Below are 16,197 nucleotides of genomic sequence, written 5' to 3'. Positions count from 1 at the left end.
ATACATAGACTCAGCGAGATCCTCTGAGAGGAATTTTATCGGGGGCAGGGGGATTAACAAAATTTCTTTTGAGCGCCTTCTTTTCTCCATTGGATCATTATTACCTGCAGTCATAATCTACAATTTTTAATAATTACTATATATCAAACCACGTAGGCTTGTACAAAATGTGAATGCTAGTCTTCACACAATAGTCAATATATATTCAAACATTTTCTTAGGAAACTTTTGGGCCCCCTCCTTTGTCCTCTGGGTCCAGCTGCAGTTTACCCCCTGTACCTCCCTCTCATGGGTCCTGGACTCTGCAAATGGCTAATGATAAACCTGACTTCCCTGGCTCTCTATGTTATGAAGGTTGCTAAAGTCAAGATTGTGGTTCTGAGTCCTACAAACTTGTTTGAAAGGTGTATCATGTCCTTTTATCATGTCCTGTGAAGAACTCTAATTCTTGTTTTCTCTTAGATGTTTGACTGGATCACACACAACAAAGGCCTGTTTTTGAACAGCTACACAGAGATTGGAGCCAGTCACCCTCATGCCATGGAGCTCCAGACACAGCACAATCATTTTGCTATGAATTGTATGGTAAGAATCTTTGGAACTTGCAACAACATTCTGTACTTGGCACTCGTCTTGGTCTTTACAGTGCTGAAATATACACAATTCTGAACCTCCGTTTAGATATCCTCCCTATATAGTGTGATGGAGAGCAAAGAATAGTAGCCAATCTATTTAAGCAAAATAGGAGAAGAGGAGAGAGGCAGAGGGTAACATGGTTTACTTTAGTCACAACAGGGTATGCAGCAGGATTCTGAATTCACTAGCAGGCCTAAAGAATTGTAAGCAATGAAATGAATGTGGACTCCCACTGCACTTAGGAATGAGGCCTCCACTCTTGCTATGAAAGTTCTGCTCAGGGCCTGCCCGAGGCCCTCCCAAATGCGCAGGGCCTGCCCGAGACCCACTAAGTGGGCTGGGATCCACTGGAAAGGCTCAGGGCCTGCCTGAGACCCACCTGGTGGGCCGGGACCCACCAGAAATGCTCAGGGCCCACCCAAGATGTATCAGGTGGGCTGGGACCTACCAGAAATGCTCGGGGCCTACCTGAGATGTATCAGGTGGGCCAGGACCCACTTGAAAGACTCAGGGCCCGCTCGAGACCCACCAGGTGGGCCGGGACCCACCAGAGAGACTCAGGGGCCCGCTCGAGACCTACCAGGTGGGCCGAGACCCGCCGGAGAGACTCAGCGGCCTGCTTGAGACCTACCAGGTGGGCTGGGACCCGCCGGAGAGACTCGGCGGCCCACTCGAGACCTACCAGGTGGGCCGGGACCCACAAGAAAAGCTCTGGACCTACCCAAGACCCACCAAGTGGGCCGGAACCCACCCAAAATGCTCAATGCCTGCCCAAGATCCACCTGAAATGCCTAGGGCCGACCTGAGACTCATTAGGTGTGCTGGGGCCCACTAGAAAGGCTCCGGGCCAGCCCGAGATGCAGCAGGTGGTCTGGGACCCACCCAACAAACTCAGGGCCAGCCCAAGATGCACCCGGTGGTCCAGGACTCACTGGAAAGGCTGAGGGCAAGCCTGAGACCCACCATGTGGGCAAGGACCCACCAGAAAGGCTCAGGACCTGCCCAGGACCCACCAGGTGGCAAGAACCCACCAAAAAGGCTCGGGACCCGCCCAAAACCCACCTGGTGGGGCCAGGACCCATTGGAAGTGGCTGGGGTCTGCCCCAGACCAACTTGGTTCTCCGGGACCCAACAGAATCGGCCAGGGCCCACTGGGACCCACCAGAAGTGAGCATTTCAGGTGGGTCCTGATGCACCTGTTGGATCTCCAATGGGTCCTGAGCATTTCAGGTAGATCCTGACCTGCCTGAGGGGTTTTGGGTTGGTCCTAAGCATGAATCCAGTTCTTTGTTCAGTTCATTCCTCCATTCATTCCTCCATGAGAAATACATCCCCAAAGCATGCATCAGCAATGCAGCTGACTTCCAATTGCTTACTTTTATGCTAACTGGAGTAGTCAGCAAGTCTTGGATAAATTGAAAACTCCAACAGTACGTGGAAGTTTTCTTTTTTGGGGGGTGGTGGTGGAAGAGTAGAAGAGAAACAGCTCTATTTCAGAAGAGGGAGAAAAGAGAAACAAAGGATCAGGCAATCAGTTGGTTTCTGTCAAGGCTTAAGTTGGCTTTTGACTGCAGTGCCAGAGTGCTGAGCACAGGGAAGAATTAAAAGACAGTCTAATCCAGGGGCATCAAATGTAAGGTCCAGGGGCCAGCTGCAGCCCGCGGATGCTTTTTATCAGGCTCTCAGCAGCTCCCAGGCTCTCAGCGGCTAAGCAGTGCTGAGATGTTACTGCTGCAAAGACAGCCCACATGAAAATTGACTCTCCCATATCTTGAATAATGACCTCACTTTCTGCCTGATGACATCACTTCTGGCCCTCAGCAGGCATCATGAATGAATGAGTTTGACACTCTGTTCTAGAGGAAAAGCATGAGGTTTTTGATAAATAAATGATTGACCAGGCATCTCTTTCTGCCTGTTACTGACAGCCCTTAAAATGGTTGAAATGTACTACTGAATTAGTGAGCTGAGATTTGCTAAAGCTTTTAATGTCAGAGTCTATCCTCTTTGGCCTCTCTTCTAGTTTCAGATACATGGTTCAAATGCATCCTGGTTAAATAGCAGTTCTGAACTTCTTAGTACTATTTTATTTTTTTTATTTTTTATTTGCAGAGGCTTGTGCAGGCATGCCTGCAACAAAAAGCACTAATTATTGAATTTAATTAGCATTTTGGGCTACCCAAGCAGAGGACAGGAATTGAATTAAAATGGAAACAAATACTGACTTGTTTGAAGAGATCATTTTAGGTGAGGGTTTATGTGAAAGGGAGGCTATCTGCACTTCTAACTTCTCTTTACTTGTGGATCAAGGCATTTAGCCCCTAGCATTCCAGCAACCAAAGGCCAGCTGACACATTTTCGCTTACCCAGGAATTGTGTTGCACAATGTCCAGAAAGCTACATTTGTTTGTCTTAAGCCTGGTATCTGAGTAGCCTATTTGTTTAGATATTTAAGACCTGCAGGCAAAGATATGTTTAAAGCAAAAAATGATGATTTTTGAGTTTTGGTTAGGAATTTAAAGTCTGCTGCTATCCTTCTCAGGAAGAACAAAATTCACAGTATGACTTAACTGTTTCCTCAGAGAAGTAACTTATATGTAAGATAGTACATCAAATAAATATTGTCTTCTGTAGCCTAGCTTAGGCATATGTATTCAGTGGTTTCTGAGTATATATTCAGTGGTATTCAAGCTGGAACAACTTCCATACATGTGAATAATAATAGAAAGCGGTCCTGTCTTGTAATCCTGCTGACTACGCCAATTTGTTTTGTAATCCTGCCGACTATGCCAATTTGTCCCCTCCAAAAAATGTTCCAATTTTTTTGGCTAATTAACACCTTCCTTTTATCTCTAGAAACAACAGCTGTGGTGTACAAAGGAATGAACACAACTTCTTATCGGTTTGATCAATTAACAAGAATTTATTGCCACAAACACATACACTCCCTGCACTTCCTCTTGTCCAGCGGCTTTCCCTCCCCAAGGTCCAAAGCCTCCAGTCCAAGCCCACGTCTAATCTCCAAAGCACAATCCAGTCTTCCCAGTCCAGTCTTCTGCAGCAGAGTCCCTCCTCTGTGTCCTCTCCAGCAGAGTGTCTCTTTCAGCAGAGTGTCTCTTTCAGTGTCTCTTTCCTGGCAGTCCTCTCTTCTGTGTCTTGGTCCGTCCATGTCCTGTAGGTCTGGGTCAGGGTCCCTCTGGGTCAGGTAGTGTCTTGGTCAGGGTAGCTCTTTTGGCTCCTTTTCCTGCCTTTTATCCTGCAGCCTCCTTGTTAAGTCCAAATTAGGCTCAAGTGAGCCATTTCTTCAGTCCATGTCCATTGAAAATCCTGTCAAGGTCAAATGAAACTCAGGTGTCCATCAGAGTCTCCATTGGCCTGTGGAGCCAGTCCTGCCCTTCCCAGAGCTGTCAACCAGCTGTCGAAACATGGGATCACTATCAACACCACATTATCCACTTGATGATCTTCTGATCTTCCATTACAGGCCCTTAGGTGGTGTTACTTCCCTTTTACTCTGTTTTAGCAACTGTTGCACCCAAAATTTCTTTAAACTCCATGATCTGATCTCCTTCTTTTTTTATGTTAAGTGTCAAAATAGATGCCTCTATGTCTTTCCTCAGCTGTGCTGAGGAGCGAGTAGAACAGAAAAAAAAATGAAACAAGTTTAACATCCCCACCCCAGCTCTGTTCACCTGAATTGATAGAAGGCCCCTGCAACCACTTTGAATTAAAAAGTAGGAGATCTGGTCATGAATCTTCCAGTCTAGTGTCTGGCTGTCATGGCTGCCATGAGTATGGATCCTAAACAGAGTCTGTACAGGCTTGATCAGGTGAAAGTCAGCAAGTTGGAATTTCCATCTTGCATGTTCAGGATTGGATATTAATTTTATGGGCACACAGCACTAGCTCTAGTCTCTTCATATAGCTGGAGCAGGCATGTGGACCACCTTGTATGTATTGTATGTAGGTGATATTACCCATGCCACAGTAAGATTAGTTTATTCCTGCAGCGTGAGATGGATCACTTTGAAAAGTTTCTTACACGTCTCTGTTTTTTGGGACCTCACATTCATAATATGAAGGCAGAAACATATTATCATGTCTCCTCCAGTTTATAAAAAAAGAAAAAAGTGTTGAATTGACCTCTTGAGAGAGGTTTACCGAACTCTCAGGTTGGTGTACTTTTTCAAAAGTACACTTAATTGGTTCTTCATAGAGGCTATGAGCTCCTCATGAGGTGGTTCCAGATGACTTAACTGAAGAGACCCAGCACACGTATACATTTTAAGATGAACTAAATTTGTTTGTGAATACTGTGAGCTGCACTTCTCCCTCCCCACAACCCATACCTGAAAATGAAAAATGGGACAACAAATTCTAGACTCACTGTTTCAGTTGTATATAGTCATCAAAATGAGATAGCTAGGAATGTTAAACTAGATGTGAGACCATGACACCAGAGGTAGAGATCTGGGGGGCATTAAATAACCACCGCTTTTAAATCCGAAACAGGTATGCAAGCAGTACTTCTTATGTGGGGTGTTTCTTGATTGCTGAGGTTTCTCCATTCTAAGCATTGCATCTTGTTCGCAGCCCAAGTCTCTCTGTGACCTAGCTCATTTTCTGCAAAATAGTTGAAATGGCCTTAGTAGTAAAATGAAGTGAAAACAGACTCACTGCGGAACCTGGTTAACCATGTGGTTTCTCTAAATGCACCAGCAGCTCTGGCAATGCAGTGAAGAGCATTTTAACATACTCCTTCTGTCATAGTGAGGTGTGGGGCATGGAAAAAGCTCTGTTGACTGACACTGTGCTACCTTGTGGAACTTTTTTTGAAGTAGCTACTGTGTGGTAAGCTGTAATTGATTTGCTGCCTCAAGCTCTGATATGGCAGTTCAGCTGTGTTAGTCTTTGGAGGTGACTATAAAAAGCGTTCAGTTCTTCAGAATCATTGAATCCTGAGCCCTTGGCCCAAGTCGGCACATTCTTACAAAGCTCACTTTGGAAAACCAGTAATGCCAGTGTCTAAAATCTTAGGCTGCAATCCTACAGTTTGTTTGAAGTCCATAGCGATCAGCGTAGGATAGTACAAGACCTGTATGAAAATAATTTCAAATAGTAGTGATTTGCCTGAGTAGGCTGTTCTGAAAATAAGTCTGCCTAACCATGTTTATACTGTTAAGACTATGCTGGGGGCCCCATATCCACGGATCCCATATCCCTGGATTCATTTATCGGCAGATTGGGTCTGCACCCCCTGTGTGCACCTCCTCTGGAGGTAAGTGGAGCGTTGCTCCTTTCACCTCTGGAGGGTCCTCGGAGCCCAGCAGAGGCCGCGGACGGATGTCTGCGGCCTTTGCCAGGCTTAAACTGAGTCCGACAGTGAAAAAATGCAACTCCCAGTTTCTTTGTGAAAATGGTAGTGATGCTTTTAATGCCTTAAAAGGCATTGGGAGGCTCGGGGAAGCCCCAGGAGGGCTTTTCTCTCAGTTAAGCTATAAACAGAAGACTTTTCAGCTCTCTTTAATTTCATTTAGAAATGAAAATAGCAGTAGGGACTAAGACTTTTTTTTCAGCAGGGATAACTGTGGCTTGTAGCGGGGTCTTGTGTACTGCTTAACTTGCCTGAGTGAAGCCCCAGGAGTGTTTTGACTTGAACTTGATCACTTCCAGTAAAATCCTGCAGTGGTGCTTATAACTGTTCTGGAGCAGATACTTCTACAGACCACTGACCCCCTCCTAGATGAGAACGCAACACTTTTTAGTTCTTGCCTTCTTATCTGAAAGTTTGAATATCCCAGTGCCCCCAACTGCTTCTGTACCTAGGAAAAGTATAACTTAAATTGGCCCATTTGGGTCAGATCTAATTGCTGTGGATCTGAATCCAACACTGTGTGAAGGAAAGGCCTGCATGTAGCACTTGCAAGAAGATGCAGAACAACAGCAGTGTGAATGCAGGAAGCAAGGCAAATCTGTTGTGAAGTTTACATTGGTCCAGGAGAGGCACTTTTCAAGGAAGCAGATTAATGGAAGCTCCTTCTTATACTGCAGTCCAAAGTCTTAAAAATGGCCATAGTTATTCTCCTCGGGTGTATAGGTTTCTTATGTCAAGTTACCTTCGAAATATGTTCCTTTGCCGATCATAATCAACCCAGTCTAGAGAGTGTATTTTTATAACTGATGATCGACTTGCATTTGAGGAGAATTGCTTTGGGGATAGAGGAGAAGGTACCTGCTAAGTTAAAATCTCCCATTATCCTGCTCTATGGTATGAAACAATAAGGTCAGGCGAGGTTAAAAAAAAAAAAGTTGATCTGGCCTTCTAAAGTAACTCTTCCCCTGCTAAAGTTTGTTTTTCCTGTACAGCTTAAAGTTCCTTTTTAGTTCTAATATTCCTTTTTTTAACTTCACAAACCTGTCTCCTGAAACGGATTTAATAAGCTGTTTTTAAGCTCTTCAAAGGCCCTTTTGAGGTTGCTGCAAACAAGAGGCTCACTGTTAGCTACACTCTGTGTTGATTAGATGGGTCCAAATGCAGTGTGTCATGTGTCATCGTTCTCCCCACACACACACACACAAATCAATGCAAACGAACCAGGCTACTCCATTTTCTGAACTTCTTAAAACTGGTGGTGGTAGGTTTGTAGAGAAAAGCATTAGCATGATGTTTTGACAAGTGGGCTTGTGTCTTTCCTCTTAGTGAGTGTTGGCCAGTTGGGTACGCTTTTGGAAGAGTTTATGCTGCAGTTTTCTATGTATAGCAGCCATTTTCAACCACTGTGCCGTGGCACACTGTTGTGCCGCGAATGGTCCCCAGGTGTGCTATGGGAGTTTGGTGGAGGGTCATTTATTAATAGGACCATTGGGGGATATGCCCCCACTAACAGCATGGTGTGCCTTGTTAATTGTCCAAAAACAGATAGTGTGCCTTGACAATTTTAGTACCTTTTCAGTGTGCCATGAGACGAAAAAGGTTGAAAATCACTGATGTATAGGTTTACACAAGTTAGATGTGTGCACCTGCAGTTTTGTCTGACTTGCCTTTTTTTTTAAAAAAAGGCTTTGTTCAGTGATGCAAGCTTCACATTCTTATTGAGATGCCAGTTTCTTAGCTCATGGGTGGTTAGCTATAAGTGGTATAGCAGAAATTTGTGGCACTTTTAGACTAATTGCAGGCCCTTGTTTCTTTGGCATAATGAGAGGGTTTCCTGCCACCTCAGTGACTCGGAGGTAAAAGCAAAGTGAAAGCAGGGGCTTTATATGTGCCAGAGGGCACACTGGTAGCACACGCTCAAAGTTTGCACTTGACTTATGGCACATTGCACATAGGTTAACCATCACTGTTATGGTTCAAGAGTCTCAGGGCCTCTTTCCTCAATTTTTTTCCTCCCCTGATATTGAAGATTACTTTCTATAAAAGAAACATGTTTCCTGCCTGTTGAGTGGCATTACTTCTGCAAATACGTCATTTTTGGAGTACTGGGATGTTTACACCTCTCCTTCTCTTTAGCAGACCTGTTTGGTGGTTATGTGGGGGTTGGGGGAAGATGGCATCAGCCAGTAATTTCCCATTTCAGAGTATAAAGTTGTCTACTTGCTAAAACATGCACTAGTCTCCAAAATTGTGGAAACTTTTTGAAAGTTTCATGTTTTGCATCTTTGCAGGCTTACAGGAAATGTTATGTTTCACTAAATGCAAATGTTTATAATCAATTGAAAGAGAAGTTAATGCTGAATTCAGTTCAAAAAATAGAATTGAAATATCTGCTATACAGAAAAAGTTGTGTTGTGAATACCGCAACTGCAGAAGGAACAGGAAGTGCCTCTCAGAGGCAAAAGTTGCGAAACATGAAATTTTCAAAAGGTTTCCACAATTTTGGCTACTAGTGTATATTACAAAACATCTTTTCCCCCAAGGATGTAAATAAAAAATGTGCAGGATATCAGGTTACAATCTTAAATGCGGTATCTGTAAGGGAACCTTTTTAAGACTTCAAGAAATGGTGGATGATCTCAGGGGCATTCCTGAGGCTTGGGTGAAAGGAGCTACTCAGTTCCTGAACTTGTATGTCCCACCTCCTGGAGACTTTTAACCCAAACTGCCTATTATATGCAAAAAGATTTTTATAACAATCTATTGTTAGCTCTCCCTAGCCCTAGAATGCTGCACATGAAATTACAGGTCTGTTTCTCTTATGATCTAGACCAGGGGTGTCCAGACTTTTTGGCAGGGGGGCCACATCAGCTCTCTGACACTGTGTCAGGGGCCGGGGGAAAAAAAGAATTATTTACATTTCAAATTTGAATAAATTTACATAAATATATTAGAGATTGAACTTATATGAATGAATGAAGGTCTTGCAATAGCTCAAGACCTATAAAAGGCCTTGCACAAAGCAAGGCCAACCTTTCCTTTGCTGCCACTGTTGCATCACAGATGTGAAACAGCAAGCAGTGGAGGGAGCCCTCGTCCCACAGCTCATGCTGTGTTCAAGCTTACAAGGTTGAACAGTTGGCCATCACGCTGAAAGCAGTTGCATCAGGCCAGTGCAGGCTCCAGGAAGTCTCTGGAGGGCCAGAGGCTCATTGGAGACTGGGGGGCCCTTGAGGGCCGGATTGGGAGTCCTTGAGGGCCACAAATGGCCCCAGGGCCAGGGTTTGGACACCCCTGATCTAGACCAGTGTCATCCAACTTTTCTCAACCTGGGGAGCCACATGACCCTGATGTCACTCCCCCAATAGCACAAATGCCGAAGTAATTGGCAGTGACTGATGACTTTACCACCAATTACTTCTGGGTTCTTAGCCACTGAAATCATTCAGGAGGCTCAGTCGGAAGAAGGTGGAGGTGGTGGGGCTTTTTTGTTATTCTGCCACGCCATTCTGGCTTCTCCTTCTCCAACAGAGAATCTGGAACAGTGTGGCAGGGAGTTCGAAAAGCTACTGAAGGAGGAGGAGGCAGTGGGGGTGCCACCAAAAGTTCCAATTTTCTATGGGGTGTGTGTGTGTGTGTGTGTGTGTGTGTGAGAGAGAGAGAGAGAGAGAGAGAGAATGGAAAAATGTTCAGTCATATGAGTTTTTATCTGCCATCTGAAGTAGTTCCTCCCAGTCACTGTTTTACTGCCCCAATGAGAAATAATCCTTGATCTCTACATGCATCTATCATATTATCCAAGGTAGATGACAACATAATCTTAAATTGCCTGAACTCTGTCCTATTCTGTGTCATGTATTTATAGGTTATGGATTTGACTGGGTGCCTTGAAGGTAAAGGGGATTTTCTTTGTAAAGTAAGTGGACATCTAGAACTCTTGCTGTTCAAAGCTGGTCGCAGGATTTCCATGAATGATGGCTAAAATTATAGTCTGCGATGTTCTCTGGTGAATAGTCCTCATGAGGGAGCAGATGCACATTCCATTTAGTGCAGGAACTATTTGGTAACGATGCCATCCATCCAGGGAATAGATCTGTCTTTTTTTTTGTTTGACTCAGTTATACTGCTAATTTTCTGGTGGAAAGTTTTATATGGGCTGCTCCAGGGTGTTGCGAGTGTATTCAGGTTGCTGTAAGGGATTGACTGGCTTTGACCTAACACATTAAGAGGATTATTTTCTCAAGGTGGTACTACAATGTGATTCATGTTCAACCAAGGAAGCCCTGCAACCGGCCTAACCCCACTTTTTACAGCATGAATGTTCACAGGATGGCTCACTAGTCTGCTTCACAGTTATGTAAAGAGATTTTTTTTTCTGCTTGGAGACTTTTCTTAGCATCTCTGAAATATAAGTGATCATGCATTTTTTTTTGGGGGGGGGGGCTGTTGTTCCGTGAGGGGTGGATGGGAATGTAGTACACTATGGCTGCAATCCTATCCACACTTTCCTGGGAGTAAGTCCCATTGAACTCAGTGGAACTTCTAAATAGATATGGATAGGATTGTGCTGTAGGTCAAGTTTTGAACAGCCTGTGTTTAATGGAAGTTCGGCTTTAAAATATGGTTAATGCACGTTCGGAGTTTTGTAGGCATTTAATTTCAAACCCTGAAGGTCCATTTTTTTCTTATTAGTCTTTATTACTGAAAGCAGAATCTCTTTAAGGTTTGAAGAGTGCTTTCAATCCTGAGCCCATTGAACTCAGTGCTTAATAAAAACTCCAGAACATGCTTGAAGCTACTGTGGGATGCAAATAGATCTGATATGAGCAAACATTGATTTGTATCAGGATGGTCTCCTGTTTGTCTCTGAGGTTCTTGTACATGCACAGGATGCTCCTCTAACATGTTCTCCCCCTCCTTTTTGTAGAATGTGTATGTGAACATCAACCGCATCATGTCTGTAGCCAACCGTTTGGTGGAGTCTGGTCACTATGCTTCACAGCAGATCAAGCAGATTGCGAGCCAGTTGGAGCAAGAATGGAAAGCGTTTGCTGCAGCCCTGGACGAACGCAGTACCTTGTTGGATATGTCAGCCATTTTCCACCAGAAAGCTGAACAGGTCAGTACATTTTACGCAGCAAATAGCAGGAAGAACTCACTGTGGTCTCATTTGGCCTTGGAATCAAATTGGAATCTAAGGCTTAGTTCTGTGTGAGGCTTAATGAGGCAGTGTGAGGAAGAAGCCTTCCAGTGACTGTCCATCCCCAAAGTAACTACAGGCAGCTGTGCTTTGAAATTCTCCCTCACAGACCTCTGTTTGGGCACGGAGAAAGAGTTACCACTGCTGAACTCCTCTCCACAGGAGTGCAACACCCCTCAGTGTCTACACGAGAGAGAACAAGGAGCTCCCTGCCCTGATTTCCTTATACCCTGTAAATCAGGGGTTGGCAGCAAACGGCTGGATGTTCCAGGTTGCCAAGCTCCTGGAAGTGACTGCATTGAGCTTGACTTGGGAGATGAGCTGTCGCCCAATTTGCTACACACTGGACAGGAAATGGCAGAGCCACCTGCTGTAGTGGCGCTGCCATTTTCTGTATGGTGCACAGCAAATTGGGCAGGAGGCTTTACCTCTCTGCAAGCTCTGCACAGACGGGATGGCCTTGGGTGGTAGGTTGAATCCGGCTCGTGGGCCGTAGGTTGCCAACCCCTGCTCTAAGTGAAGGATGTATGGAGTTGGGCCTGCTGTGAAGGTGAACGAAGGACCACAGTGGCCTTTTCTTGCTCAAAGCATGAGGCATGGAGAAAGCTGAAAAGGGGATCCTGAGGCGAGGCTGTCTGTAAGTGAATTGGGGTTTGCCAAATGTTTTTTTTTCCCTTGCAATGCCTTGTTAAGCAGCAAATATATAAAACGGATCTCAGAATCTTGTTATCGATGGGTAAAAAGCAATTATTTGTGATAGTACATTTTTCCTAACTTGTTTATGTTGAGTATCAGCTTTTTAGCTCCTTAATGGCATTGTAGCAATCCACATTATCCCTCGAACACTTTGCAAGGCTAGTAGATTACAAAATGGAACTGTTGGAATGTAAAGACTCAAATCAAAAGTTTAACCCGAGGCAAACATTTGACTGCTGTCTTTAGCTGTAGGCGTTCTCAGTTATTTAAAGTAACATTTGTAAGTTATGCATAGCCAAAAGTGAATTAAAAGCCTGATCTAGTGAGAAGCAGGAATAAATGTTTCTCATGTCCCCTGGTGGGCTGTCTCCTCAACTAGAGCGTGTCTTCCTTAAGGGAATGAGCTGCTCACTTGTAAACTCCACTTTGAGTTGCCTGTCAGTTTTGTTTCTGTTATAGATAGTGGTGTTCCTTGATTACTTCATTGACCTAAATGGAAAGACACCTCAGTTCAGTTTTAGAGTTCGGTCCTCTGCATCTCCAGGTAGGGCAGAGGAAAAATTCCTGTCTGAAACCTTGGAGAGCTGCTGGTAGTCCTTGTCAACAGCAGATGGGCCAAGGGTCTGACTTGGTATAAGCCTAAGGCAACTTCCTGTGCTCACTTATGGAAAAATGAAATATATTCCGTGGCTGCTGTTGACTTGCTGAATAATGTGTTTGCAAAAATTCTGTTCTAATTTGGCCACTTCAGATGGCCAAACCAAAAAAGTTCCTCTTTGGTAGTTATCTAGGGGAGGGTATTCTGGCATAAGCACCTTTTCTTGTCCCTGCACAGCTAACTGCAGCCTGCCAAAATTCCATGCAACGAAGTGCTTTACTAAGGCAGTGGTTCTCAAACTTTTGGGGAGCTTTACTCCCAAAGTAAGTCTTTGTGGGGAAGTGGCAAGGGCAGCAACACGATTCCCCAGGATAACATTTCTAAGGGGGGTGAGGGTGGGGTACTTTTACTTGCTGTGTGTTAGGGCAAGCAGCAGGAGTTGCAGGGAGCCCTGTGCAGCCCACTGCAGGGCTCCCCGAGGCTTGGAATCTTCAGAAATAGCAAGTGCAAGCCGCTTCTGGTATGTGAACACAGCCAGGAGGTGGCTTGAGCTTGCTATTTCTGAAGATTCCAAGCCTCGGGGAGCCCTGCGGAGGGCTGTGTGGGGCTCCCCGCACCTCCTGCTGCTTGCCCGAACACAGTAACAGTAAACACACAGTAAGTATAAGCACCCCCTCCCCTTCCCCCCGCCCCTTAGAGGAATGGGGAAGCATTACTCGAACTCGTGGGTCGTGACCCACCAGTTTGAGAACCACTGTTCTGAGAGATTAAATGGAGCCTATTAGTGTTGTTTGAGAAGGCATTGATATGGTATGGAAGGGTAATGCATGGGAACATGTATGTACATTACTTTGCTTACTGTGGAGCAGTAGACTTAAGATGTGCTAAATTCAAGCTCACCCAAGAATACCCCGGTAGAGGTTGATGTCTCTTGCATAGAGAGCTAGTGTATAGGATGGTGACACAGACGGAGCTGAGAACCAGGAGGTTCTCTGTTCAAATATCAGAAGGTACCTTTAGACAAGCAACCCTTCTTCCCTTACACCAAATCTATTCCCTGGTGATGATGGTTCTGTTTTCAGGATTGTTAAGGACTACTTGTAGGAGTTTCTAGGTTCTATCCTTGGGATCCTCAGATGAAACCTAGTAGGACTGAGAAAGATCCCAGAGTTGGGTTTTGGGGGGCTTCTGCCAGTTGTTTTGGACAGTACTGGGCTATATGGACCTATGGTCTGACTCGGCATAAGGCAGCATTGTGTGTTCGTTATGTACTGTGTTTGAGGAACTTTAGTTCTCATCCTTATTTGTTCCCTCCTAGTGGACCCAAACACTGGGGATCCTTATAGTAAGAGGCAGATTGTTTGGGAGGGGGGGGGAAGCTTGATTAAGGGCTGGAGAAAGAAGCATCTCCCACTTCCTCCACAAAGCCAATCTTTTTCTCTTACCTCTACTAGAGGTGGTTGAAGGATTTAATATCTGGTCTACTACGCAGCTTTAGTCCATGCTTCTTTGGATTTTGGGAGTAGTACCCCCTAAGTTGAAAACAGTCCCATATTGATCCACTCCTAATGAGCCCAAGTGACATGGATACATGTCACTTATGAAGTCCTGGGAGGGGCATACCTGATGTGCAAAGAGTTTGAAATTCTTGCTCCCATCCATTATGCATTTATGTGGAAGTCTTAGAATTTTTTCTAGTCCTCATTTCTAACTTGAACAGGCTTCTGTTGCAGACACACACATTTATATTATACAGTTGAGAGCAAAACATGCTTCACTTCTGTCCAGCCTGCAACTGTACTGTGTGCCCCAGTAGCCCTTCCAGTGGGTGGCCAAATGAGTAAGAAAAGATGTGGTATTTTTGTAGTGTGTGTTCCTAGGCAAATGCAACTTGAGGAGAAATAAAAATAGAACATGTGGGAGTCTGAGATTAATTGAGTTAGCCTCATTAATTGTTTGTTCTACTGTATGCTTGGGTGCTTAATTGTAGTACTTAGCAGAAAAACAGGCCGTGAATTATAAACGACATAGTTAACACCGTGTATATGTGTATAAATAGCAAGAGCAACATGAGGTGAAAGATTTAGTATGATTTTCTAATGCTGGAGATTGTAGCTGAACTGTTAAGATTTTTGGGTGTGTTCAGAATTGTCTTATTTAACATACAAGTTGAGAGTTGACTTCAGATTATTTTATTACTTCCATATGTGTTTGTTTCCTCTCCCGAGCCCCTCCGTAGTTAACAAAGAGTTCTCATTTTACTAGTCTTTTTAAGTGTCTCATTTGCTGATGATAGCAAAACATATTTATTTATTTAACACAATTTGTTCTGTAGACTGGTGAAGGCATGGGTGGAAATTGTTTTCAACAAACTAGTATGTTGGCAACCAGTTAAAAAGGTTCCTGATAATCCCCTTGCTTTGTCTCTTAGATTGTTGAGCTCTCTTGATAGAAGAAAATGTTTTTAAAAACAGTGTAGCAGGACAACTGATAAAAGGTGTATCTTCAAAAGCGCAGGAACTTTTTAATCATCATCAGTTGCCCAGTACTGCACTATGCATGAAACCTATTGCTTTCTCTTAAATTGTTCTTTGTTATGGATAACTGGTAATTTCTTTTCTTCCAGTACATGAGTAATGTGGATTCATGGTGTAAGGCATGTGGAGAGGTAGAGCTTCCATCAGAACTGCAAGATCTGGAGGATGCCATCCACCATCACCAAGGAATATATGAGCATATCACTTTGGCATATTCTGAGGTAGGCAATCTTATTTTCTCAATTTTAACGGACTTGTATGCAACACTTATAATAGAGATAAATGCTGCTTCACGCATTGCACGTGTAGCTCTGAAATGGATAATGTGTCTATACTTATCAGGGGGCTGTGATCAATTGCAGCTCCCTGTTGAGTGTACATTCAGTTGCAAAGCTGTGATTGCCTCTGCGTAATGTTTGAATTGATCCAACAACTACAAATGATATAACAAACGCAACACGTTTCTTCAAGTATCATTAATTAACATTGTACTTCATAGTTTAACAAAATTATATATGTGGCAATGCTACCTGCTTTGTTTTCTTACATCAATTTTTCCTTTTTTTAAAAAGAAATATTGAAAGGGAATGGGGAACAACGTTTCTCAGATACATTAATTGTTAATACTATATAACCTCTAAAATATGATCTGTTCAGGTCATGTATGTACAGTAAGTCCCCATATAAATCTCCCATTATTTACACTTCCTTGTACTTAAAGTTCTCAACTTTTTGAAGAACTAGAAATAAAAATTAATGTACTTATGTTCTTTACTGCTGTATCCCTATCTGCATATCCTCTTACTCTTCTTACTCCTTAAAGGGGCATCCCTGATATTTAGATTTTGTCATTGGGCATACCTACCCTTCTTCCTCCTCCCCACACCCTCCAAGCTCTTAAAGGGACATAATTATTTACAGTACTATCAATTTTGTTGTTGTGATGACTTGGAATAACAGGAAAGCAACCCTCTAGTTTTGTTGTCTTTATTTACCTTTCTCCCTCAGCATCTAGTGTTGCTGTCGCCACTGCCTCCAGTGGCCACAGAGGGAATGCTGGGCTCCCAGAATTCTCTCTGCCAGCCACTGGAGAAGGCAGTGGTGGTGGCGGGCACTGGATACCAAGAGAGATAGGTAAGTTCTCAAATGCCAATGT

At 43.9% G+C, this 16,197-nt stretch overlaps 1 protein-coding gene across 5 annotated transcripts in view; it reads left to right on the top strand.

Moving 5' to 3' along the window:
• TRIO (trio Rho guanine nucleotide exchange factor) overlaps positions 1–16,197 on the top strand; it is a 272,849-nt gene that overhangs the window by 95,623 nt on the left and 161,029 nt on the right. For all 5 annotated transcript variants that reach the window (XM_066626080.1, XM_066626079.1, XM_066626081.1 and 2 more), the window contains 3 exons: positions 463–585; positions 10,938–11,129; positions 15,131–15,262. In XM_066626080.1, the coding sequence (XP_066482177.1) occupies positions 463–585; positions 10,938–11,129; positions 15,131–15,262 (447 nt within the window). The remainder of the gene's footprint in view (positions 1–462; positions 586–10,937; positions 11,130–15,130; positions 15,263–16,197) is intronic.

Source organism: Tiliqua scincoides, chromosome 4, assembly GCF_035046505.1.
Source record: "Tiliqua scincoides isolate rTilSci1 chromosome 4, rTilSci1.hap2, whole genome shotgun sequence".
NCBI classification, from domain to species: domain Eukaryota; kingdom Metazoa; phylum Chordata; class Lepidosauria; order Squamata; family Scincidae; genus Tiliqua; species Tiliqua scincoides.
The sequence above is the reverse complement of the archived record's forward strand: the minus strand, read 5'-3'. Positions and strand labels throughout refer to the sequence as shown.